The 25667-nt window shown below is 39.1% G+C and overlaps 1 protein-coding gene across 12 annotated transcripts in view; it reads right to left on the bottom strand.

The window, feature by feature from the left end:
• BICD1 (BICD cargo adaptor 1) overlaps positions 1 to 25667 on the bottom strand; it is a 173790-nt gene that overhangs the window by 81095 nt on the left and 67028 nt on the right. For all 12 annotated transcript variants that reach the window (XM_061444848.1, XM_061444849.1, XM_061444852.1 and 9 more), the window contains exon 2: positions 6655 to 6867. In XM_061444848.1, coding sequence (XP_061300832.1) covers positions 6655 to 6867 — 213 coding nt within the window. The remainder of the gene's footprint in view (positions 1 to 6654; positions 6868 to 25667) is intronic.

Raw genomic sequence — 25667 nt, 5'->3', positions numbered from 1 at the left:
GCAAGTACCAGCATAATATTAATAAGAAGATAAATATATTTATAATGCAGGCTTTATTTAATCAGTGTAAATGCCAAAAGAAACCCATTCTTCAGTAGAGTGACAGAGATAAGTCTGTTGATGTGGCCACTAGGAAGCACAGGACAACACCATGAGGGAGTAGGCAAGATCATGGTGGGATGCTGCATACATTGTCACAGTCAACTCTGCAGTCATTTAAATCACTATCCAGGATAATTGTCAAAGCACAATCACAGATTCCCTATTCCATGCATGAAGAACATTTAAAAACTGCAAGGGAAAGCAAGCTAATATCACTGAAGAAAGTTCACTACTCTCTAAACAATCTTTGTCACTACAGCCAGGCCACTAAAAGGTGTTTCCCACAGTACATGGTTCTTAGCAGTGACTGCTCTCCTGGGCTTATCTTTCTGTCTTTCTTCAACACATAGCTGGAGAAAGTTACCCCACTTGGTAACCTGGAACTACCTCCATCCAAAAGCTCAGCAGTCAAACAGGAGATCCAGGCTGAAGACCACACTCTCTCTGAGGGTTGGAAACAGCCTTTGCCAAGGGCTGTAACCTCAGAGAGGGGAGACTGGGGTTCTGGTCTCTGCCCCAATTAATATTTAAGTATTTCTCATAAAATATTGATCGAAACAGGGACCTGAACTAGGTTCCCTATTTCCAGCTGAGTGCCTTAGCCTTTAGGCTACAGTCATTCTTATGAGTTTGCTCACTCTCGCTGACTCACAAAATACTAACTATAACACAAAAAAAGTGGAACAGCTTCATCTGAAAGAATGCAAAGCCTGCCAACTGACTGCCAGGGTACTTTCTTCAGAGAGAGAAGTGGATTTATAATCCCTGAAGCAGAGAAGAAATTGGAGCCCCAAACATTGCCACAATCACAGAACCAGAGAGTCGAAGGACATCACTAGCTGATGAAGTCAGATAGGGAAACAGCTCCTTGGAGGCTTCCCCAGTAGCACCTACAACAATGTTCAATATCCAGCAATAGAGTGAGTAGTAGCAGTCCTCAGTCCAATCCTAAGGCACTCCTGAATACATCTGGACACAGACCTTTACATGGGCAGAAAATTTTACAGGTAGAAAATTAGACATCTAAAGACTGTAGGAGCCTCCAGGAATAGATGACAATTGAATGTGTTACATATCTGTTTTGGACCTAACTACATCCTACATTAAATAGGAAGCACTATGTACCTAAATCTTGTTACAATATCTCCCTAGAGCAACAAAACAAGAACCTGAAATTGGTGTGGGTATGTCCTGTTTAAACCATGAAAGAGTATTAACTAGATAATGTGTTCACATTGAAAGTTTTTAGGCTTTATACTGAATTGCCAAGAAAAAATGAGGAAAAAACCCCTTCTAAATCTTCAGACTGAAAAATTATAATTTCCAAATATGAAATAGGCAACTAGGAATTTTTGAATGCATATTTAGTATAGAAATAGCAGTTCTTAATTATTTATTTTCTTAGACAAAAGTCAACGAACACAATGCCTGTAAATTTTCTCCCTTTCTCATCTATTTTCAGAATGCAGATGTGGCTACTTAGCAGGTGGTTACGTTTCTGAAATGGCCACAGCTAGCAGTAACACTTCTTAGACTTATTCACCCAGCACAAGCACTCACGCTTTGCATCATACATAGGTTCCTCTGAAAAAAACTGTCCAGGCTATCACACTCATATATTTCCTCACTAGTGTGAGGTACAAGATCTTTGTACTGCTGAAGTGAATAAAAGTTAAGCTATTGATTTCAAGGGCTGCACAACATCATCCTAGACTTTTTTTCTCCTAGTTTCTGCACATAATGCCTCACTAATTTGTATTTTTCTCCCTACCCATTTTTTCACTGTTGTTTTTTCCCTGCTTTTGCCCAGGTCCATGCTGTTGCCATGCGTTAAAAACTGCCATCACATAAACCTTCATGCTCATCTGTTAACTCCTGCACTGCAGGTATCCAGGTGCCGATTTCTTTCCGCAATCCCAGCAGGTGCTGCAGTGACATTTAGGAGCACACGCTATCAGTTTTAACCCTTTGATTCCTGACTTTATGTTATTCCTCCTCCTTTTCACTAGTTTTGCTGGGGAGAAAGAGCTGATCCATATCTGCCAGCCTCTTCAGCCAAAAGCATGCATCTACCCGCCCTCCCACAAGTCCCTAATCCTATTCTCATGACACCTACAAACTCAAATCTGCACCATCATCTTTCACCTCCATTTTCTACAGTTTCACCTGTTTTCCTTCTTTGCTTCATGCTCTTTCCCCTCCAGTTGCCACCTGTTTTGAATCACATGCCCTGCTCCAAGGCATTCAGCCTACCCCTGGAGGAGAAGTATGATCTCATCACAATAACTTCCTGCTCCAACTTCTAAGTGGGGTCATCTGTGCTTGCATAACCACCTTTGTCAGTTATCAACTTCTCAGGGTAGTGATTTCATTATCTTTATCCATCTATAAAGATTTTTCACTGGCACAAATGAAAGAATCAGTCGTTCACATCCTGACTATAAGTAAACACAGAATTTTTAAATAGTAAAACAAAACCCAGAGAATTAGAAATTGAAAAAATATTGTATTTTAAAAATATATTTTTAAAAGAGTATTTTTTTAACATTTGTAATAAAGGCAGACTATTCATATGCGGTTATAAAATGTTAAATGAGCTAATAACCATACTGATATCTCCACACAGAAAGGCAATCATAACATACAGATTTTGTAAATCTGGTCTCTGACCGCTAAAAAATTATATCTCTGGCCTCAGTTTTAAAATCAGTTTATTTTTTGATTACAACAGTTTTAAGAATCTCCAGACAAACTCCTACATCCCCTGTCTCAAGTCTTGGTGGGAAAAAAAGAATAAAAAGGGTTACCTACTTTCCAAAATGTGTATTTTGTTTAGTTATGTGATAATAATATTCCTATACAAACCTCAAGGGATTTTTCTTGCATACAAAGTAATGCTGCTGGTGTTTTACTCTTTTGATCATTTTAACATGAATCTAGAAAGCCGTCTGTGTACAGAGATTCCTGGTGCATCCTTCACCATCAAGGTGAAACAAATGCTCAAGTTCTTAAAAAAAAAAAAGTCTTTCTTTAGCACTGAGCATTAAAATCAGTTTCTTTGCTTTCCCAGACTGAGATGCATAATCTCCAGAGACCTGTGTGATACATTCCTTTTTATGGCAAAAGGGATCCAGGTCAAGCTCCCCTGCAGACATCAGCTGTGAATATATGGCAGATACTTGCAAAGAGGCATGAATTTTTAAACTCCGGATCTGTGGAATTCCCAAGATTCCTAAAAGCCATCAGCATTCATGCGAGTGTATTCTGAGGGTTCACAAAATGCTCATACACGTTCATATGACTATGGATTTCTGTGAAAATTCAGGAAGCAGAATGTATTCAGCAGAGAATTCCCACGACAGACTAGAGAACGGAGAAACAACGAAGAAGCACTGACTGTGTTTTTTAGGGATGTGGCAGCAATAACAGGGGTCATTTTCTGAAAACCTAGCTATCAGTCTTCAGTATCATAAGGGACTGAGTGCATGAATAAGTACCATAAATTTCTGTCATCTGTGCAAAAATGCTGCACACAACAGTTTTTCAAATCTTTTAAGTCTAAAGGTGAAAGCAGTGATTACCTGGGGGAGTTAGTTTACAACTAGAAAGCATATTCTTGGGGGGGGGGGGGGGGGGGGGGAATTGGCAGGTGGGGAGGGATGGGAAGAGACAGCATACAGCCAGGTAACTTGAATCCAGAATCCATCTTTACATCACTCAGCTGTTCACTCAGCACAATCTCTCACATAAAGATCATCGTGGGCTGTTTTTTTTTCCCATGTATTTCTCTAACTAGATTTTCAAATATACTGGTTAAAGAGAAAAATTACTTCCTCACTGTAGCAATCTACCTGTGGGAGGCTCTAATGACTGTCTTTACCCCAAAATGTACCAGACATGTAATATATTTTTTTCCCAACTTAGTGGTTGTCAAGATTAGGAGTAAGCTAAGCCTGCCTTTAGGAAAAGCAGTACCCTGAACCAGGCAAAGTTCATAAACACTTACAGTAGAAGGGGATCTCATTTCTGAAGGCATTTGGACATTGAAGACATAGAATTTATGTTTTTGGACCAAGGCATACCGCACTGGGTACAAGGGTAAGAATCCCTTAAGCACAAGGCAAAATACCAGTGTAATTCAGTGTGACAAGACCCCTAAGAACCCTGAGGCATGTGTCAATCACTCTCTCTCTCTTATTATATTCAAGTAATTCATCATAATAGTGTGTGGTGTCAGCTTGGTAACGAAGTGGCTGGACTAATCCCATTTATGTTTAAATTCATTGATTATAGTTCCATAAAATAAAAGTTCAACACAGTCAAGGACTTTGTACTCAGGGTCCCACATCATCTTAATAATAACAACCAGTTTATCAGCCTTATTTTTATTCCAGTAAATCCAATTCTTGCACTTTAATGAACTACTAGGGGTTGTTCGTATTTAACATTAGAACAGGAAATAATTGCAGCTGGTCTCACACTACTTATTATTATAGGGTTACTATTAACTCTAAAGAAATGAGGACAATCAATATTCTCAGGAGGACAAGTACTGAAACTGTCTCCTGAATAACTTGCAGATCAATAATCATGACAGAAAATGGAAGGGAGATTTGCAACTGAAGGAGTCCCAAGGAGACCCTAGAGAAAAGAACAGAGTACAAAGCCAAACATGTATTTTCTCTAACGTGGTTGTCCATTTGTGACTAAACCCCAGGTCATAAGGACCTGCAAGCTTTAACCAGATGGTTAGGTAGGTGTGTCAGCAGCTGGTTGCCTGCTACCATAAAGATTTTAGGATATGATTTCAGGGTGAGTAGATATTAACTTGATTTGGGGGTTTGATTGAGGTTTGGTTTTTTTTATTACTGCTGTCAACCAGAGCAATAGCAATTACAATCACATATTTTAATTACAACTTGTACATAAATAGCATATATTTCTTACTGAAACCTGCTCTGTATTATGGGGAAGTCCAGTGCAACCATTAAATAAGAACGTTCAATGGGAGTAAAGGACTAAGATCCAGAGAAACCCTGTCCCAAACATTTCTGTAGGTGTAAAGAATGCCATTCCACTCAGCTACAGAAAACATTATAAACTTTGTTAATTTGTTAAACACATATGAAAGAATCACTTCCCAGAACCACTTAGGAAAGATCTTTTCCAGCAGCTGGACAGTGGGGAAAGCCCGTGTGTCTAAGCATTCCTGAAGAACGCGAGGAAGATATGGGGTGATTTCCAAGTGCTGTCTTCCCATGTATGTAGTTGCTGTCTTTAGAAAACTGAAGTATATAAGGGAAACAGCAAGACTGGCATGAACGAGGTACGAATGTGTGCATGAAAGCACCAGAAGAAATGGCAGAAGGATAAAAGAAGAGTGTGGTGAATTGATGGCACCTTAATGAACAGGCCATCAAGATCACAGCACACTCATGCGTAACTTCTCAGACACTCAGGTTGCAAAAACAGCTTACACCCAGAGGAGCAGACTGGAGAGCGCCAAATAGATCAGCAGTGTTGCACAGGGACTCACAGGAGTGGCAGGAGCCAAATATCAGTAAACATCATCTTCTTCAGGGCACAAAAGACACATGCAAAGTGAACACATCGTCACAAATCTAGGAGAAACCCAGGACAGGTGATGAGGACTTGATAGTTAGTATTCCTTACCCTCCATTTCACTGTAATTAATGCTGATCAGAGTGGTGGGACACACCACTTAGTGAGTCTAAGATGTGTGCATTTAACAGTCCAAGAAAGTGAGCAAGAGCCAATTTGCTAGCAAAGCTGAAGGAAACAGAGCCACCTTCCTCTCATGCATGGTCTTTGTGCTGAGCTTTGCTACATGACTTATGCAAATTAACTGTCAAAACAGAAAGACTAAGCTAGTAAAATTATATCAGTCCTCTGCTAACTGGGATATAGAAACAATAGCAAATAAAAAGACCTGCTGTCTAAAGTTCCAGATTTCAAGGAAAAAAAAAAGACAAATTATTAAATATTACTAAATTCTCCATTGAAATTAATCAATGTCCAATATGTCCCAAATGGCCAATAACATTTGGCTTCCTTACTGTTACCCATTTTCCAAAGATGAGCATGCATTTTAATTTTGCTTTGCAGTAGAAGAAAACTGGTGAAAGTTTTATCTACTTCTAGCCAATCTAGAAAGCCTGAGAAATGATGTAAATGTTGAGAAAGAGAGGAGTTGCATGAATATACGAGGTGTGCAGAATATGTGCTTATGTAAAATTCACTTACATGTAGGGAGTATTAAATAGAATGCAAAATTCTAAGAGAGCTTTGGAAATGATATCTTCCTGAATCAGGTTTTATTATACTGAGGGCGTAGGGGGTGTTACTGTTGTTTAAAAATAAGAATTTACATTTTTTCCTTTCTAAATTACAGCCCTCTCAGGTATTTCTGGGATGATCAAAGACTGGTAGGTGAGTGTTTTTACTTCTTGTAGCATTTTCATGACTCACAGCAATGCCATCCATGATACCCCAATAAAATTCAGCCCCTTGCTCCCTGCACACCCCAGTTACCTCTTTCAAGTCTTGGACAATAGCAGTGAGTCTCTCATTCTCTGCCTGAACATTGGTGACCACTGCCCTGCTCTGCTTCAGCTCGTTCTGCATCTCCAAAATCTTCCCGAGGTAATAAGCTTCTTTTGATGCAGATTCCTGGAGGAGAGTTTCTTCACGTGTTTCACCATCTTCAGCCACTTTGCGGTGAATCGAGAAGGACTGTCCAAATGCCTGCAAGAGGAAAACAGTGCACAGTGTAAAACTACTGAAGCCCTAGAAAAATTATCAACAATAATCAGTGGCTGCATAGCCAGAGGGAATTAAACAGCTCTGTGAGTCCCAAACTCTGATCTAATAAGTAATGCCTTAGCACCTTCCTTGCAGCTGAGGGCCACCATCTCATTTAGCTGAAATGAAGCCTCTCCAAGCTCATTTGCAGTGTGGATTTATGGCCCATATCCAGGCAACCTCCACTGAGATCAGGATGGTGCTCTGCTAACTAGCCATTAATTAGCATCAATGTTTAACTCTCTTGCATGAGGCCAGCTGATAATTCACCAGTTCCTTTCTTCTCTAGTTCTGCAAACTGTGTTTGTTTCTAAAGAGCTTGAAAGGCTGAAAAATCCTTCTAAATTGCTTTCCATTTTTAACAATCGGTTATTACAGGAGCTGACCCCCTGCTATAGAAAAAAGCTCCCATAACTTGAGAGAAAGATAAATGAGCTGAGTACAAGCAGTGACCATCCACACTGCTCTTAAGCTAAACACAAGAGTTCGACAGCTCCTTTATTTCATTTGTACTCAGTGTTTCCACTTCTGCTGAAAAGAAACAATAATCTAGTTCCAACCCACTGCCATGGTCTAGGCCAAGCACTAGACCAGGTTGCTAAAAGCCTCATCCAGCTTGGGCTTGAAGACTTCCAGGGATGGATGGGGCATCCACAACTTCTCTGGGCAACCTATTCCAGTGCCTCACCACCCTAATAAAGAATTTAAAAGCAAAGTACAAGCCACAATAGTAGAAACGATGCTTTCATCTAGCTATGAAACGCAGAGGGGAAAAAAGATGCAATAACCTAACAACATTAAAATATAATGTAATAACACAAAATAGAATAAAAATAGTAATAAAATAATACATACGGCAAAATAACATCAAACCCTGTTTAATTTGTATTGCCTTTAAAAACAGACATTTGGTTGAAAATGACAGGGCCTAATTCTGGAAAAAGACAAAAGAAGGCCTCTAATGTTAAGAATATTTAGCCTAACATAGGCAAAAGCTCTCTCATACATTTTAATTCAAAAAGAGTATTTTTGAATTATTTTTTTTTCCCCAGTATAGAAACCTGTGTCACTGTAATATATGTTCTTTCAGTGGGAAATTCTCCACAAAAGCCTAATTTCTACCCAGTTCTATGAAACCACAAAGCACAGTACACATTTGTACCCACTGCAAGCAGTGGCCTCCTTTACCTTCCTGTTGATAAGATCTACTTGCCAAATGAAATCCATTGTTTTACTGCCACTATTTATAGCCTCTCAGAACATGTTCTAAGTTTTAGTGGCACTAGAACTGAAGCAGTCCCTTAGAAACTTCAAAGCAAAAAACCCTGTTCAAAAACTTCTTAGCTTATAAGTGTACTTCACTTAGAGAATCCTGTGAACTCAGCATTAAAGGATTCTAAAAATATTCACTAATGTCCTAACCCAGCTGTCTCCTCAAAAGACTGTAAGGTACTGAAATAGCAAGCATCAGCAACTTGCCAAATAGGATTTTTCAAATAACAAGAAATCCAGTTTAATGAAACTGTTAAGGACTGATTCAGTCACTGTATCTGTAAATCTAAGAAGACTGTTTCAGGAACACTGCTAATAAATTATATCTTACCCTACATACTTATGTTCAATGGCTGACTGTTCCTAACTTGAGACAGAGCAAAAAGCATCAGTTTAATAAAGACTCTGCAAGACAAACGTAAAGGCTAGGGGAAAAATCAAAACACAGAAGGACAGCAGGTAGGACTGACAGGTCTGGAGAAGCTCATGAAGCAATGGGAACTGGAGCCCACTCTACCAGAGAACAATAATGAAAGCACTATGGGCACATACTAGTACAGAGTGACGATGGCCTTCCAAGCGCATAGTATTTTTATCTCAAATGTACGTTGAATGTGTATTTTAGCATGTGTGATGCTTGAGAATGACCAAGAATACAGATTCTGGGGAGGATGCATAACATAACAGAAAATCCCTGTGTAGTTAACATTTCCTTGTACCTATGTCTGTAGAAAATGTCAAGGAAATAATTCAAGCATTTTTTCATATGAGCACAAATTTGAACACTACTGTATATTATACTATGCAATTTTTTTCTTAAACTGCTATGTCTACAGTATGTCAAAAATCAGGGGAAAGAGAGACAGGAAGCATATTTCTCTTTCCATATCAATGTAAATTACACAGATCCAAGTAACAAGGAGAGGAACACCAGATGACTTCTATAATTAAAAAGCAAGCAAAAATTCCTGCTTCTGTATTTCATGGTCTGTATAGTTTAAACTTTCCAGATATAACCATTTAAAGCCTTCCATGAGATTGGTCACTTTTAAATGAAGCCATACATTAATATTTTTAAGCTGGTAGATATATATTTGTTCTATTTTATGTTTAATAATTTGCTTAATATTTTTACTTATTTATAAAAACCTTAAAACCTTGCTATGATATAAATATTTCAGTTAACTGGGCTCATTTATTTCACTGAAGCCATCCCTATAATTGGAAAAATGAGTCACCTGAAAAAATTTCCAGGTCAACTAACTTCATAAGAGGCATAAGAGTTGCCTTCCAATGACCACCTGTTTCCAGGCCTAGAATGTGATGATACGCCTCGCATCACTGCTTCACATGAACACCATGCCAACAGAATGAACAGGCTGCAGCCTGGGAGAGCTGGAACAGCCCACTTTAGCCTTCACGGTTACCTTCTGAGCATGTTGGACATGAAGTCAAAAGGACTGTGGAAATAGCTTTCTTTTGACACCACATGACACCAAGTGAGAGGAAGAATCATCTTGCAAACACAGAGCAGATGTTCCGTCTCTTCACTACTGAAGAAGATACTGATATTTTGGTCAGATATTTATACTGAAAGTGTATAATCCTTCTCCTGGAGAGATGCTGTTTCTACCTAAAAGTACATTTTCACCCATATTAGTACAGCATCAGCTTCTTCTTAAACCAAATTTCAGGTGATGCCAGGATGGTAAAAGCAGGGGCAAGCTCTTCAGTGCCATTCCATATTTTCAACTTTGTTAGGACAAGTATGTCAACATATGCTACAGAGTTCTCTGACCCAGCCACAAAGAAGTAATTAAAGAAGCAAAGAACTGCAGTTGTAACTGTAGGAATGGTACCCACCTTGTGTGGTTTCTATGATAGCATTTTGAATAGTTGCTGTATTGTATCTTGCAGATGTATTTCTTTTCAGTATGGTGCTGCCTTCTTGGTATGACTACTCATTAAAACCACCTAGAATTCACTACTGGTCCCTTGGTGGCAATCACATTGCAGAGCTTTTTTGACAAAGTACATAAACTTCACTTCTTACTATTTCCTTTAGAAACCTGATCCCTGCTTTAGGCACATTAGTTGAAGTCACCGACAAAGACTGAGCTACATTTACTGTTTTGACAAAGACTGTCCTAACAGAGACCGGGCTGAATTTCACCATATACTCATCCCATCACCTCTCTCAAGACTTTTCTTGAAAGGATGCTCTTGACTGAATTAGGAGCTACATTTTTTGTAAACTGGTCATAAGAGCTGAGTAACAAGACACCATTAAGCACTGTATATATATTCTGAGACTTAAGAACTGTATTACAGTTTCATGACTTTTTAGGGTTGTCTTAAAATTTGAATTTTGAGAACAATAAAATAATGATCAGTATTTGAGTGCATGATAAAGGAGCAAAAGTGGGCACACACAGGTAAGAAGTCAGTCTGATCATGGAGGAAGGTGAAACTTCAGAGGAAAAGGCTATTTGCCATTGAACTCTAAATAACCCCATATGGAAATTCCAGTGTCAGACTCAAACTAGCATGAAAGAGCTAACATAGTGAAACAAATGGGTACAGATTTGTAAAACAGCAATAGAAAAATGTGGGCGTTGCAAACAACGTATCTAAGGATACTTATGTGACAAATATAAACAGCAATAGAAAGCCACTGTGCAGTGAGTGACATGAAATTACGTCTGTAAAACAAAAATTACGTTTAGCACTTGGAAAAAAAAAAAACAAAAAGGAAAAAAAGAAGCTAAAAGTCTAATTTAGGTGTAGAAAGCAGTACATATGCAAAAGACCAACTGAAAACATATACAGATAATGAAGGATGCTATTTCTGAGTTTCAGTTTTATTTTCACTACCCACCTCCTGGGGCAGGAATTCTGAAATGCTTGCACAGAAATTCACTTTTCTAGTCTGTGATGATTAATAAGCAATAAAACATGACCTGACTGCTACCAGAATGAGCAGACCTTTATGGCTTTGACATGTAATGTAGTTTATCTGATGCATAATGCAACATTGAGCTTTTTTCAAATGATTACCTATTTCAACTTGCTGTAAAGCAGAATGCATTATGTATTAGTTACCTCCACACTCCTAACACAAAAGCAGGGAAGAAACAGCTTGGGATTACCCAAGAGGGCAGCATATTTCCTTCCAAATGTCAGTATGGCCCCACAAATGCTACAGATGCCTAACTGGGGTTAGTGTCAAGGACAGGCTTTACTTCATGGCCCAACTTGAATGCTCATGAATATTCCCTTAGTCACTTGCAATTCCACATCTCTTTCAGATAAGAGATTTCTGGGTTTTTTTCAAGCTTACTATATTTTTATTTTTTTTTTTCCTTTCTTCACAATTCATTAACCAAAGCTCAGGGCTCTCTGACATTTTTCTGCTAAGGGTCAATCAGTGGCAGACATAGGTCCCCTCTAGGCAAAGCTGAGCTGACTCTAGCCTAGCCCTTCCCTCAAAATCAGCTGGTACAAAACTGCCTCCCCTTCCCCAAGTATGATATGGCTCCATTTGTACAAATTTCCTTAACTTACCTCCAGTATTTTACACCCTGCTCACCTGAATGCTCCTGAATTCAACCTGCACATAGCATCTGCTTTCCTAGTAAATCAAAGCCAGCATTCATCCTAACTGGAAATCTCTCTCTCCATAGGCTTTCTTACAGACAAATGCCCAGTGCCCCATTCTGATCACTTTGCTGTTTGCCATTCCCTGCCCCCTCACACTTTGGGTACTCAGATGATCCAGGGTCTTGGACAAGGGCTGTGTTTTATTCTTCAAGCACACAGGAGTCTAAACCCAACTGTAGTTTCTTGGCAGCATTGTAGTGCAACAGCAAACAACAGTGCCCTTGCAGAAGTGACTTTACGTAGTTGACATGATCTCCTGATGTTCATTTAAGATGGCAAACAACAGTGCCCTTGCAGAAGTGACTTTACGTAGTTGACATGATCTCCTGATGTTCATTTAAGATGGCTGATGGAGGACAACAGGTTTCCTTTTGGAACTTAATCCTGAAGCGACTGAAGTCTTCAAATGCAAACAGTAGGCATATTGCAGTCAAAACAGATCCATGCTCAACGATAACAGAAGAAAAAATTTAATAAGTATTGTGTGGATGGACAGACCATGCGGGGAAGCAGACTGAAAACTCAAAACCAGACTCAGAACACAGACTGAATCAGCATGGGCGTATAGGCAAGAATACTAGACTTTTGGGTTGACATTTTCAAGTTGAAAAAGTCTTGTTGTCTTACAGCTACAGAAGTGTCCCATTTGTCTGGTTCCTCCTGTTTTCAGGAAAGCAGGATGCTGAACTCTCCTATGGAGAGGCAGAAGATAGAAAGATGCTTGATCCCATCGCTAATTCCTACTTCAGCTTAGAACAGCAAACAAGGTTCTAGGTCCTAGACTTAACTAGACACATTCCCACAGCTTCACACCTTCCCCAGTCAAAAAAAACCAGGAGATAACTGATCAAAATTTTGTTGTACCTGAGAACTGTCTAACCAGTGATAATTTCATAATTACCAGAGTCAGGATGATCAGGTTTATGCACTCAGCCATACAACATGAATAGGATTTTGTTTTACTTCATATGCCCCATCTTAGAGAAAAAAAACTAAATGTTTTTTTCTGTGTTTGAAGCAAGCTGACAAACTCCCATTTCCTTATTTGTTCTTATGTGATCAGTCTGCCTTCTGAAAAAAGTGAAAATTAAAGAACAGTTGTTTTCAACTCATGCTTTGCTACGAACACTTGATATGACCTTCAGGAAATTGTTCCTCAACTTCCTGTTTGGAAAATGTTGGAAAAATCTGCTACACAGTGGAAAGGACCGTTATGATAAACTGACTCACCACCTGAGATACAATATACTACAGTGATGAGCACAGCATAGGGTAACTATGATAAATTTGTAAACGCTACTTAAAGAAGCTATTTTATTTCCTCCTAAAGGCAGAAAGCATTTAACTTCATTTCCAAATACCAGCTTAATTAATCAACTCAATTCAATAATAATGCAAATGCTGGTGCGATGGTAAAGTCATGTAAGTTAATAACTGCACAAGAGATTTAACGTGCAAAAAAGACTTGCAAACCAATCTGCTGGAGGTTTGATCTATGCCAGAAATACTGAGATCAGACATATGGAAAACATAAGTAATACTGAGACAGTTTACAGAAGCAGAGCAGCAGGACAAAAGTCAACAATTCATAGTCTTTTCCCCAAGGAAACTTTGGATAAAAGTATGCACAATGTGGATGTCTTGTGTTTGTTCTCGGTAGATCCCTACAGTGTCTAAAGGCTTGTTGACATTCATATATCAGATGCTAGTCAACAAAGCCTTCAGAAAGAACTAAGCATTTACATTCAACCCAGCTACAGACATGGCCATGCTTCTGCAATCCTAGTGCATATTGTGCTGACCTCAATCAGTATGCCACGGTGTGAGGCCTTAGGCAACCATCCTGCTTTTTTATAAATATCCCTAAATGTAATGGTTGGGAAACATTTATAGACAAGAAGAAAGCACTACCATAAAAATGAACGTTCAATACTAACCTTCATTGTTCATCAGCAATCCAGTAGAAGAGGGAATGAATAAGAATGTCTGTTTAATTGCCTTTAACAGTACTCTAGGATTTAAATTCCCTGTCCTAAGCCTTCTCTCTAGGCACAGAAAGTACAAGAAAGGGGAAGCTTGCAACAAAGAGCACCACTTATCTACAACTAATTAGTTTCATGCTGTTGATTTTAAATCAACTCCTTACAAAATGAGTATGACCAATAATTAAATTATGCCCATAAACAAAATAATTCACGCATTATTAATGAAACATAAGGTGACTTAAAAATCTGCACCAATGTCTATATTGGTGCTTATATGAGTTTGCACTACTATGAGGCCAACCTGTAGCTATTACAAAATTCCAATTAAAACCAATAGAAGCATTACCAGAACAAACACAGAAGACTAGTTTTATTTATTTATCTATTTGTTTATTTTTAACAAAATGTGTCTGAATTCTGAAATGGAACATGCTTTCCTCAGAGGTTCTATTACCTTTGCAGTAAACAAAATCCTACATTTAACTAAAACTGTTTTGTTTTTTTCCTCTTTTCTGACTGCTTTTCTTTTTTTTTTTCCTGTATTTTTAACTAGGAAATGACTGAAATAATTGCAATTCCTTCTCTTGCATTTGCTTGAAAAAAATTTGCCTCTCCTAGAAGACAGGGGAGGAAATAAGGAACAGGGACATAACCATGTCCTAGATACAGATGCACATCAACCAGTGAAGTTAGATGGAGCAACGAAAGAGGAAACCACTTCTTGCACATTAGAGAAAAAAATAATGGCAAAATTCTATACCAGTGTCTGCTGCAGATGTAAGGAGTATGCCTCAACACAGGTACAAAATATGATGAGTGGAAAAAGTGTAATTATATTGTCATAATAGTAGGTTTGTGCTAACTTTCAAGCACATATATACAATTTAAAAAAAGAACTCATTGCTATTTTCCCACACCATCCCTGAATAACAGAACTATTTACATACCTGTAGGCTACCTGTTTCCTGAATCACCTGAAAGCTTTAAACTAGGTGGGCCCCACACTTTGGAATGGATTCTGAGGTTTGGTATTCTTCTGCTGCAAAACACTTTGCTGTGCTTACATATATCCTGGAAGCAACAGAACATCGATTTTATTTAGATTCTCTTTTTACAGTGTCTTTACTATTTTCTTTTGATTAAAGAAAACAGGGATTTAAACCTATGTATTCTGAGTTTATGGTAAGTGGTAGTATTCTTGCCAAGCAGCAAAATGAAGGATTTTCTTTCCTAAGAATAGGAAACTCACCTTCTTGAATAAGAAAACAAGTAATACAGATACAAATTTGTCTTCAAAGGACTGTAAAATATCACTCTTGGGTAGATGTTGCCAGGCTCAGAATACTTCTCTTTGTCATACAAACAAAAGCAGAGGTAAACTATAACACCCCAGTCCTCATAAATGCTCTTTTTTTCCAACAATTTGCAATGCCCTCTTTGAACCTTTCCATGAACTTCTCAAGATACTGGTTTCTATAGGGTTTTTTAAACAAAAAAAGAGAGGGGGATTACTTGTCTCTCAAAAAGAAGCATCTCTTTAGATGTCTCTCCCCTCTCGCCAGTGGGCTGCACCTAGAAAACACCAAACTGGCTGTGACTAGTTCTTTATTATCCTGCTTGTAATATGACCAAAGTGCAGACCTGCTGAGCTAACAGCATTCAGATGGGTTTCTTAGGAGATCCACTCCCAGCATGCACAATGGTTCACACTATGGAGCCATCCAGTAGCATACTATTCAGAGAAGTAAGAGCCAAAGCTGTGTGAAGAGTTGCAGAAGGCTCTGTCAGCCCCAAGCAATCAAACAACAAATTAGAAGCATGTTATTAAATGCAAAGCAACATGTGGGAGTAAAAGGAGGAGACCTAACTCTACAGACACAGCAATGTGCTATATTTAACGCTCACTGTCAATAGCCCTGTGAAACAAGCAGCCCAGGAAGAGCAGCGGTCAGAAAGACGAGTTTCGTTGCTGGGGGTGCCTGAAAGGTTTTCTAGAGAAGAAACCTCTATATGCATACAATTGACCTCTGCTTGAGGGAGAACTGACTTCTGGATTATCTCAAGGTTCACTGATGCTTGGGGTCTGAGACTTTTCATGCTGAAGTACATGCTTTTCTGCCTGGATTAAGGTAGGCCAAAGGCCGAGATGTTTCGGGATCTGGAGCACACTGCGTACAAGCAGAGAATGAAGGAACTGAGTTCGTTTGGCACAAATAGGAAAGGTTAATGGAGAGACATACTTGCATTCATTCTGCTGCTGCCTGAAGGTAGAGAAGACACAAGTCAGAAGTGCACAGGAAAAGAGCAGGAGGCAATACCTCAACCTAAAACCAAGGAAATTCTCACAAGACAAAGGGAAATTCACTTTAGGCACAGCATCAAATTAAGTGCCCAGATTGGCTGGGCAATTTCCATCCTTGGAGACTTTCAAAACTTGCCTGGGACAAGACGCTGAGCAACACCTAACTTTGAGCTTCAAGCAAGTGATAGACAAGATCATCTTCAGGAACCTCTTCCAAGCTAAATAATGTTATGATAAAGGGAGCAACTCCATGTGATGGAAGGTCTGGTACAGATCACACTTTGCACAGGCCATACAGTTGAAAGAGCTGACTCACAGTTGGCCATTTTCTTGGCTGTCTTCAACACCAGTCTGAAAATGAACACGACCAAAAGCAAGACCATTGTGGTTTTACTGTAACAAACAAATCTGATTATTTAAACGGAGCAATCAGACAGGAAATGTCAACACCAGGAGAGCTGATTTCAAGCACAAATGGGCCTTGATTTTTACTTATTTGCAACATGAGTACTCTTAACCAGTTTTATGATAACCGTCATAAAAATCAGTGCCTGAGAATAGGCCTCAGTCTAAGCAAAAGTCATAGCAACTAGAGAAGACATAGCTCAGATTTATAGCAGTCAGGGCAGTAGAAGATCTTCCAAACTACCAAAATCTCATGAAAAACGCCACTTACAAAATTCATGTGTCTTGTATACCCCATTCATATTTATTAGTACTTACTAAAGTCCTAATTCGTCTGCCATCACTTGTATTCCTACTCTCTGCAGTTCTTTATGAGAATTATCACAGCAGTTTTGACTGCTCCATAGGTAATTAATGAGAATAGGCTCTCTCCTTGTGACCACAGAAGACAAACTTGCCACATCAGCGTGTGGCAAACAGAGTTGTGCTTAGTACAATTAGCTTCAACAATGGAGTGCAAGGAAAGAACTGCATGTTTCAGTTCCTAGAGCTGGAGTACCTGAGGGGAGGTTTGCAGGAGGGCACACATCAGCTTTCAGAAAAATAATCTCTAATGTGGGGTCTTAAAAGAAGAAAGAAAAACAATTCAGAGATTTATGCTGCTTCAAGCATTCCTAAAACCTTCTAAAAATTCAAGTTGGAAAAATCTCTAAATAAAAGCAAGCCCTTCAGAACAAGAAGTCAAAATTACAGACCTCTCCTTTATTTTCAAAGGAAGGTTTAATTAGAGTGCTGCCAGCCACAGATTTACCATAAGGAACTTTATGCTTCCATTAGCATTGACCAATGCAGCACACACAACTGTTTCACACAATGCTATTGCAGCTGGGTGCTTACTGCAAGTGCTGGATAATCTCATGCCTCCAGAACAAGTGAGACTTTTTAAGGCATATGGTGGTACTGATAATCATGTTACAGCTACAACAGCTTGGCTACTTAATAAAAAAAAAAAGTGAGACTTAAAGAACGGGATTGCCATAAATTGTCTTCACTCTAATCCTTAGGGAGCTTTAACTCATTTTGTATACAGTAAGGAAAGAAAAACCCAAACAAACCCAAAATATCTAACAAAAAACCCTGCTCATTTATTCAACCAAAATAAAGACACTGACAAAAGGAGTTTGCTGTACACTGCTGACCAGTGGATCTACTAATGAGGAGAGGGATTCATCTTGCCTGTGAGGCTGTGTGAGAAGGTTGATGGCCTGGCACTCTTCCAAGTACTACTGCATTCACACCAAACATATCTGTCTAAAGCCAACCTAATGATAAATTGAAGAAGGCCCCATGATGTGCATTTGTATACCTAGTTGACTTAGTGCAGCAGCGCTCCAGACTGATGAGGATCCCATTTGTCACCCCAACATAAGAAAAAAGCAGTAGTCCAATGAAGATTTAGCTTGATAGGCAAGAAATCTGCAATCTAAGCTATTTGTCCAGGCATAGCTCTCCCAGTGTTTTTGACTAAGGACTTGGCTGTACCTAGTACTACTTCCTTTTTGCCACATGAACACAGAGGAAGGTAGCTGCAGCAACAGTGGGGTTTGAAAACCACATGCAAGCCAGTGAGATCAGGAATCAGCAGACAATATCCAGGCACATTTATAGAATAGGCCTGTCTTACCTCAGACAAAAATCTTAAGTAGCTCTCAGCTTTATTCTGTAACATAGCTTTAAACGCATAATATGGCTTGATGACGAAAACTATTTGTGAAATGTTGTCTCACAGTGAGCAATCGGCAAATTTTAAGAGGATAATATGCTTTTGTTTTGCCAGCAGCTTTGTCTGAGTGACTCATCTTCCAGACTGTAAAATAATAGCATAAGCCTATGTAAATCAAGCATCCATGCCTTACCTAGGTCTACTGAAAAAGAAACCAAGCTTTCACTGGCTTTAGTAGAGCCTAGATTTTCATCCTGGCTATTTATTCCTGAATGATATACTGTATTCTGGCTCCTGATTCACTATACTTGCTCATGTGGAAATCTCAAGCAAATTGGAAACAGTTTAAACAACTGTTGAAAATCAGCAAAAGCTGTCAATCTCAGCTCTTTCAGAGTCAGTCCTGTTTTCACAGAGGTTTTTAAACTACTTCACCAGCATCATCAGAATTTTCCCTTTAGAGTCTTCCTTCTCACAACAGCAATTTTTGTGGAACTGAAAGTCTTCTGTCCACCCTTGACACCTGTCTGTGGGAACAATGCCCATGCTCAGGCAGAGCAGAGGATCAGCAACACAGACAGGAGAATACCCCAGTCAGCAGCTAGAGATGGAGTGCTTAGCTAGCAAGCTAAATCTGTCACAGCACCGGATGCTGGAGCTTTCCTTTTCTTTTCCAGAAAGGAAGCTTTCACACATCTGTGAACTTGATACTTAGCACACTGTAAAGGAATGTATTCCAGTCTGACTCAGATGGCCATTTGCACAGTTGCAATATTGGAATGCAAATACCAATACTTCCCACAAATTATTCAGGTGAATTACTTCCTACTCTTCTCAAGAGATTTAAAACAAAAGTATTAAGACCAGTACAAAAGAAAGTATCTGTGTTTGTGTGCACATATGCTCACATGCACACCATAAGAAGCAACAGAACATGGGTTGAAAGGAAGTCAGCAGTTATCTGCTACAGAGTGCCATATATGTGATTTCATGTAAAATAAAAAGGAATAACAAACTGGCCTAAAGATAAAGCGTCAAGATAATGAAGAACAGGACTGGAGCCATAAAATACCCCTTTAAGAAAAAGAGCACTGAGAAAAATCAGGATTTTTGTGGAGGAATGAAACAAAATATGAGGTATGATATCAAAACCACCACCCACTCCTAACACATTCAGTCAAAAACCATTTTGTCACTGTCAGTGAATAAGAACTCAAGACATATGATGAGTATCCAATATCCCCTCTCCTGTGTGACACAAAAGACCCTGATATGACTACTGGTGCACACATACATGTCTTTGTTCTTGAAAGTAGGTGTATATGAGAGTGAATGAAACCTGTAACAGAATAGGTGTGGGTAGGACAAAGTCAGGCATCTTAGTGATTTTGTAAAATGAGCACCACCCACCCTCTCCATAAGGTCTGCAAAAGCACTGAGTTTGCCTCACTTTGTAGATAGCTTTTAGAAACAAAAAAGTGTACCTATCTCTCCATCAATGACTCATTACAAGACCTCTTCAGCGTAGTTACCTGAACTATGCTGGCTTCACTGTGTGAGTCAAACACAGCAGGTATTTTGCCCAAAGGCATACATCACAATTCACAAGCTTTTATTCATCCTTCAATGTTGTAGTGGTACATCTGGAAGTCTGTGGTACAAGGAGTTGGTGAATCATACACAACCTTGCTTCCTTCTCACCTATGCAGGTGTACTCTGGATAGCCTGTGTCACCAGCCAGCCATGGCAGAGTAGCCACAACTACTCACAAGGAGGGATGCAAGATTGCCATCTCTCTATATATAGCTTCCATCCTTTATTGAATAACTTAGTTAATCAGCTTTAAGCATTGGGTCCCTTTCTTAGTGAGATACCCAAAGAACCAGGAGCTCCCAGTGCAAAACAAGTGATCATAAGCAGTTTCCATTTATTGCTAGCCTCTCCTACTCCATTATGAAACATTTTCATTACCCAAAGAACATTTCTAATTTACATTTGCAGCTTAGACTGAATCATATCTGATGACCCATTAGATGAAAAATACTATCACACCATGACATCATGAAGCTGCTTATAGGGATGCTTGTTTTCCATTCACTGATTTACAAACAGGCTTTAGAGAGCATCAGACAAATCTGCATTGGGAAGATATGTCAGTTAATTGAAGTATTTTAACATAAGAAGACAGAGAGCTTCCTACTGAATCCCACTTTGAGGCAACTCTTGAGAGGGTCGATGATTTCTTTTATTAATGTTTTTTTAAGCCTACATATCCACAAACATCTTGAACTTGAACCTCTGAACTGCAACACATGTACAAATGCATTTGTAGGAAACACCAATAGAAAAAGATACACAAAGTGAAAAGGACATTGTGTCAAAGACAACATTTCTTTTGCAAACAATTCATACATACTCCTTTGTGCCAAAATACAGCTATAAGAACCATTACTGTTGGAAATTCATAAGCCAGCCTTTTAAAGACACTGGTGACTCCATATAACATCTCTGCAGAAGACATTTAAGTCAAACTTCACTTTCAAGTCTCTGTGTACATAGAGGGGGTCATCCCAGAACAAACAAAAGCCTCCCCTCCCCACAAATGACCCTAGGAAACTGGATGCATGTGTGCTCAAGACAGTTTTGAAAATCCTGCAAGTAGAGTTGTGTGTATAGCAACACTGACACACTCCACACAGCTATGCAGTGCCCTGTTAATCAGGATCCTTAGGAAGGCAAAGAGACTGTCATGGGGCTTGGCAGCAACAGCCAAGACAGGATATGGGCAGCAGTGAACCAGAATGAACGAGTCCTGCCAGATCTGGCCTAACCACTGCAGCTCCAGAAAGCCTGTTCTGCACCACATTTCCCAGTGCTTCAGGTTTTCCATGGGCTTGATACTGAATAAAAACGGCTTACAAGGTCCCAGAAGCACAATGCTGTGTTTAAACTGATGAATGTCTTCAATTGGCAGAGTACAATCAAAAGACTCTGCAGTGGATCCAAGCCACCTCCAAGTTTCTCAAGCATCGGTTTCCCTTTACAGGATGAATTGCAAACCTCCAAAAAACCGTTAACATATCACTAGGAGCTGTGATAAGATTTCATAAAGCTGGGCTTGAAAGAAAAAGAATCAGGGAAGGAGAACAGAATGAAACTGGTTTAGTAAATTTCTAGTACTATGCTACCATATATCTCTGCCGCAGTACTTAAAAGAAAAGGCTGACAACACAGAGAACCCAGAGATTTATAATATTGTATCTATCTCTTCAGGGAAATCGGTTAGGACAGACTTCAAAGAAATAGAAGATCAACTTAACTCATCATGATGCTGCTGTTTACTACACAAACAGCACCAAGACATCATGTTATGTATTTTCATGCATATAACGCCTAATTGCACACCAGTGCTGATTTCAGAACACTCCAGGAAATTGAGATGGATTTTTGATTTCAAAGACTGTCCAAACCCCTTAGGCTACTTTGAAAATAGCAACTCACAGGTTTTTTTTCAGGGCTATTCAATCCATTTTTGCTAACACGCTCCAAGCAATTTTATGAAGGTCTACTCCACAGGAGCAGTGCTGTATTTCAGCTGGGCCAGTCACATGTGGCATGCCATCTTGCAACTAAGGAATCGAGTATCTTTAACCTTGCCATAGCTATGTGTACAGTAAAGTCCTCCACTTATGCTGTCCTGGTTAAATACATAGAGATGACAGAGAGATGACAAAGGTAAAGGAAAAGAAATAAAACTGTTTGAATTATTGCCTTTAAAAGTTCTTCCAGCTCTGGCATGCTGCAATTTATTACTCTAAAATTCATATAGGTACTATGCAAGACTCAAATTCAATACATACTACGTTTATCAAAGATGTGCTCAAAAATAAAACAATGTGGAAGCAAAAGTGCAAAATGTTAAAATGTTTTAAAATACTTGACTTGGAAATACAGCAAACAATTGAGACAGCTCTGCCGTCATAGCAGTGTATTTATTAGGAGGCTAGTCCTAGTGGGTCAAAAGGTTAAATGTCTGAGCCACTGGGAGAATTACAGGAGGCAGGAAACTATTTCATTAGATCCCAAGATAATCATGTTTCATTGCTGACCCTGGCAACACAGCACAGAATACAAATAATATTAGAATGACAGCACACAGCAACCCTTGGTGACAAAGGATAGGTATATTTGAAAACAAAACCAGGGAGTTTGGCTTCTAACTTTGGTGAAATATAACAGAGAAAGGTCTGGGGTTTTGGCAAGGTCAGAGTAGGATAACAACATATTTTCTGTAGAAAATAATAATGCCATTTGTTGCAAGCCCTGATGGGCTAGGTTTCTCAGGACAAAGAGCACTGACAATAAACATAGAAAAGGGGGCCAGATTTCATCTTGTGATAGCATCATAAAATTTGCTACTATTCAGACTGGGATTATGTGCTCAAGATAGAATGATGTTTTATATGTCCTGCACTATCCAAGAGATTAAACCAAATTGTTGTAACAATTATTAAAAACTGAATGATTCTTTCTTGTAAACTGCATTGCTGGAAACATTTCCTACATAAAAGATTTCAAATGGAGGCATTTCTAATGAAAACTTTTCTTTCATGAAGAAGTAATTTATTGGCCACCTTGTAGAGGGCTCACCTCTTTTCCGTCAGTGCTAGGTCCACAGAACTGTTCCTGGTCTGTATCAGTATACTTGGAAGTATACAGACTGGGTTTGTTCAGCCTTGAGAAAAGAAGGATCAGGGGAGACCTTATCACCATATTCCAGTATTTAAAGGGTGGCTACAAAGAAGAGATAGACTCCCTTTTTACAAGGAGTCATATGGAAAAGATATGTATTGATAGGTAGAAGTTACTCTGGGGGAGACTGACGGGACACGAGGAAAATTTTCCACAGTGAGAACAATCAGTCATTGGAATAATCTCTCCAGGGAAAGGGTGGATTCCCCACCACTGGACAATTTTAAGATTCAGCTGGGCAGAGTGCTGGGACATCTAGCCTAGGTCATGCTTTGCCTAGAAAGGTTGGACCACAAGATACCTGAAGTCCCTTCCAACCTGGTATTCTATGAATCTATGAAGTATTGTCTTACTATCATTAAAAGGAACGTGCATTTCCAAGTATTGATCTTAAGTTTGCTGTTTGTGCTTGGTCGGTCTGGTTACCTACATCTGAAGACTAGTTGCAAAGTGTGGATGAAACAACTGATAGAGAATGTGGACAATCAAAACAATTAAAAACTGCTGAAAGTCCGTAGGGAGGAGAAAAACACCATCTCATAGTCAGTCTGCAGCAGTGTCAACAGCCTAACCAATTAATGGAAAGGAAGATGTGTTTTGTTTTCACTGCTTTGCTGTAAGGTAGTTTTAAGTGCCCAAATAATCTACATGATTGAGATCTGCGGAATTACCCAACCAGAGGTGACCTGAACGGTAATACTCAGCAAATACTCAGGAAAGATGGATTGAAAGGATCACCACCCTTTGTTTTGTCATCTCAAAAGCAGGGCAAAATAAATGTTCAGTTAGAAGCACAGAGATCTGAGAGTCCCAATCCATGGACAGCATGCATATTTTGGTGGCTGTTAGGAAATAGAGAATGATTTTTTGAAAGCATTAAATTAAAGATGCAGTGGGAAATTCAGTTAGGAGCATCTGAACATCATTAGAGTCTTTGGACACTGCAGCTATGAGAAAAAGAACCAAAAATATGAGCTGAAAAACAAAGACTTTAAAAAGGCTTAAAATAGTATTAAAAAAAAAAAAAGGAAAAAAAACCCACACTAAACAAACAAACAAAAAACCTAAACAAAACAGAACAAAACAAAAACGTATCACACCCTAAGCCCTAGAGCAGGAGTTGCGGAAGTGGCATCAGCAGATAGAGGAATACAAAGCTAAGGAATGTTAAGCAATAGAAGAAAGATTGTGAAGAGAAACTATATTAAGAGTTGTCCAGGAAATGGAAGCAAAAGGAGTAGCCACCTTTATTTTTAAAGACAGGACACAAGAAATGACATGGAAAATATCACATCAGGTGAAGTGCAGGCTGCCGTTGAAGTCATGCTGCAGGTGAAGAAAAATCAGAGAGAGGCTGCTGACCGCATACTGGGTCATGAGAAAACATTGGCTTCAGAAAGTTATCAGGACAAACAGGTACAGTAACACACAAAAGCTGGGGAAAATTCAAACAGCTGGGATGGAAACATGTACTGTGACTGACATTTTGGAGGACTTAAGAGTGTCCTAGAGAATGTAATGCTTGCTCTCCCTGCACTCCATTAGAAAAGTAATAAACCAAACGCAAAAACACAGAGAGCCAGGGAGCGTGAGCAATGCAGAAACGAGCAAATTATTACTGAAATTAAATAAGATGCCAATCAAGTTAGAACTGTACCAAATTACATCAGGCATTTAAACAGGGAGACATGAGCGATTTGCAATAGAACGGCAAAATATAGATCAAAAATCAAATTGTTCAAGCAACTGGAATAGTAGATAACATGGCTGTGCTCAATTTAGAATCGCAAGCTAATCCAATAACTAAAAATTAGCTAATAAGATGGACCTGATGAGTCTTGCAGTGCTTCCAAGGCTTTATTAAGATTGCCTTAATGTTTTACAACCCTTTACAACATTTTCTTCTTGCTCTTTGCAAAGAAACAACTACTGGGAGGCGCAGCTGCATCTGTGCTCAAGAACAAGAGGGAACATAATTATAATCAAACTAACAGTATCTAAAGGATGAAGCCACCTCTTAAAGGTGATTACTGCTCCACCAGACAGCAGCAGCCAGCTCGGGTGAACTTGTAGATAATTTCCGAAAGATTGAAACATTTTACAGGAAGACTGAGAAATTAACTTTTGCATACTTTACTAGTAGGGATGATGAAGAGAGTATTTAAATTGTAATCTAAGCTTTCTTTAGAATAGAAAGTCAACCAGAACTTATGGATGAAGAGGAACCCAAAAAATAAAAGGATGTAGGCATCTTACAACCTCCATTAAAAGACTGACCATATCGTTAACAGACATCAGATACACTGGGTAACATAGAATCACAGAACAGTTAGGGTTGGGAAGGACCTTAAGATCATCTAGTTTCAACCTCCTTGCCATGGGCTGGGACACCTCACACTAAACCATGTCACCCAAGGCTCTGTCCAACCTGGACTTGGAACACCACCAGGGATGGAGCATTCACAACTTCCTTGGGTAACTCACTCCAGCGCCTCATCACTCTTTCAGTAAAGAACTTCTTCCTCATATCATCTGACAGTAATTACAGGGATAGGGAGAAGATACAGCAGAGATACAAAACCAGTGCTTTAGTGAGGAGGCTTACTGAAAACTTTGAGGGATATGAAGTGCCCAAGATCAAAGC

The sequence above is a fragment of the Pezoporus flaviventris genome, unplaced genomic scaffold (genome assembly GCF_033815535.1).
Source record: "Pezoporus flaviventris isolate CSIRO_AGI_PZ_B2104156 unplaced genomic scaffold, CSIRO_AGI_Pfla_v1 ptg000002l, whole genome shotgun sequence".
NCBI classification, from domain to species: domain Eukaryota; kingdom Metazoa; phylum Chordata; class Aves; order Psittaciformes; family Psittacidae; genus Pezoporus; species Pezoporus flaviventris.
The sequence above is the reverse complement of the archived record's forward strand: the minus strand, read 5'-3'. Positions and strand labels throughout refer to the sequence as shown.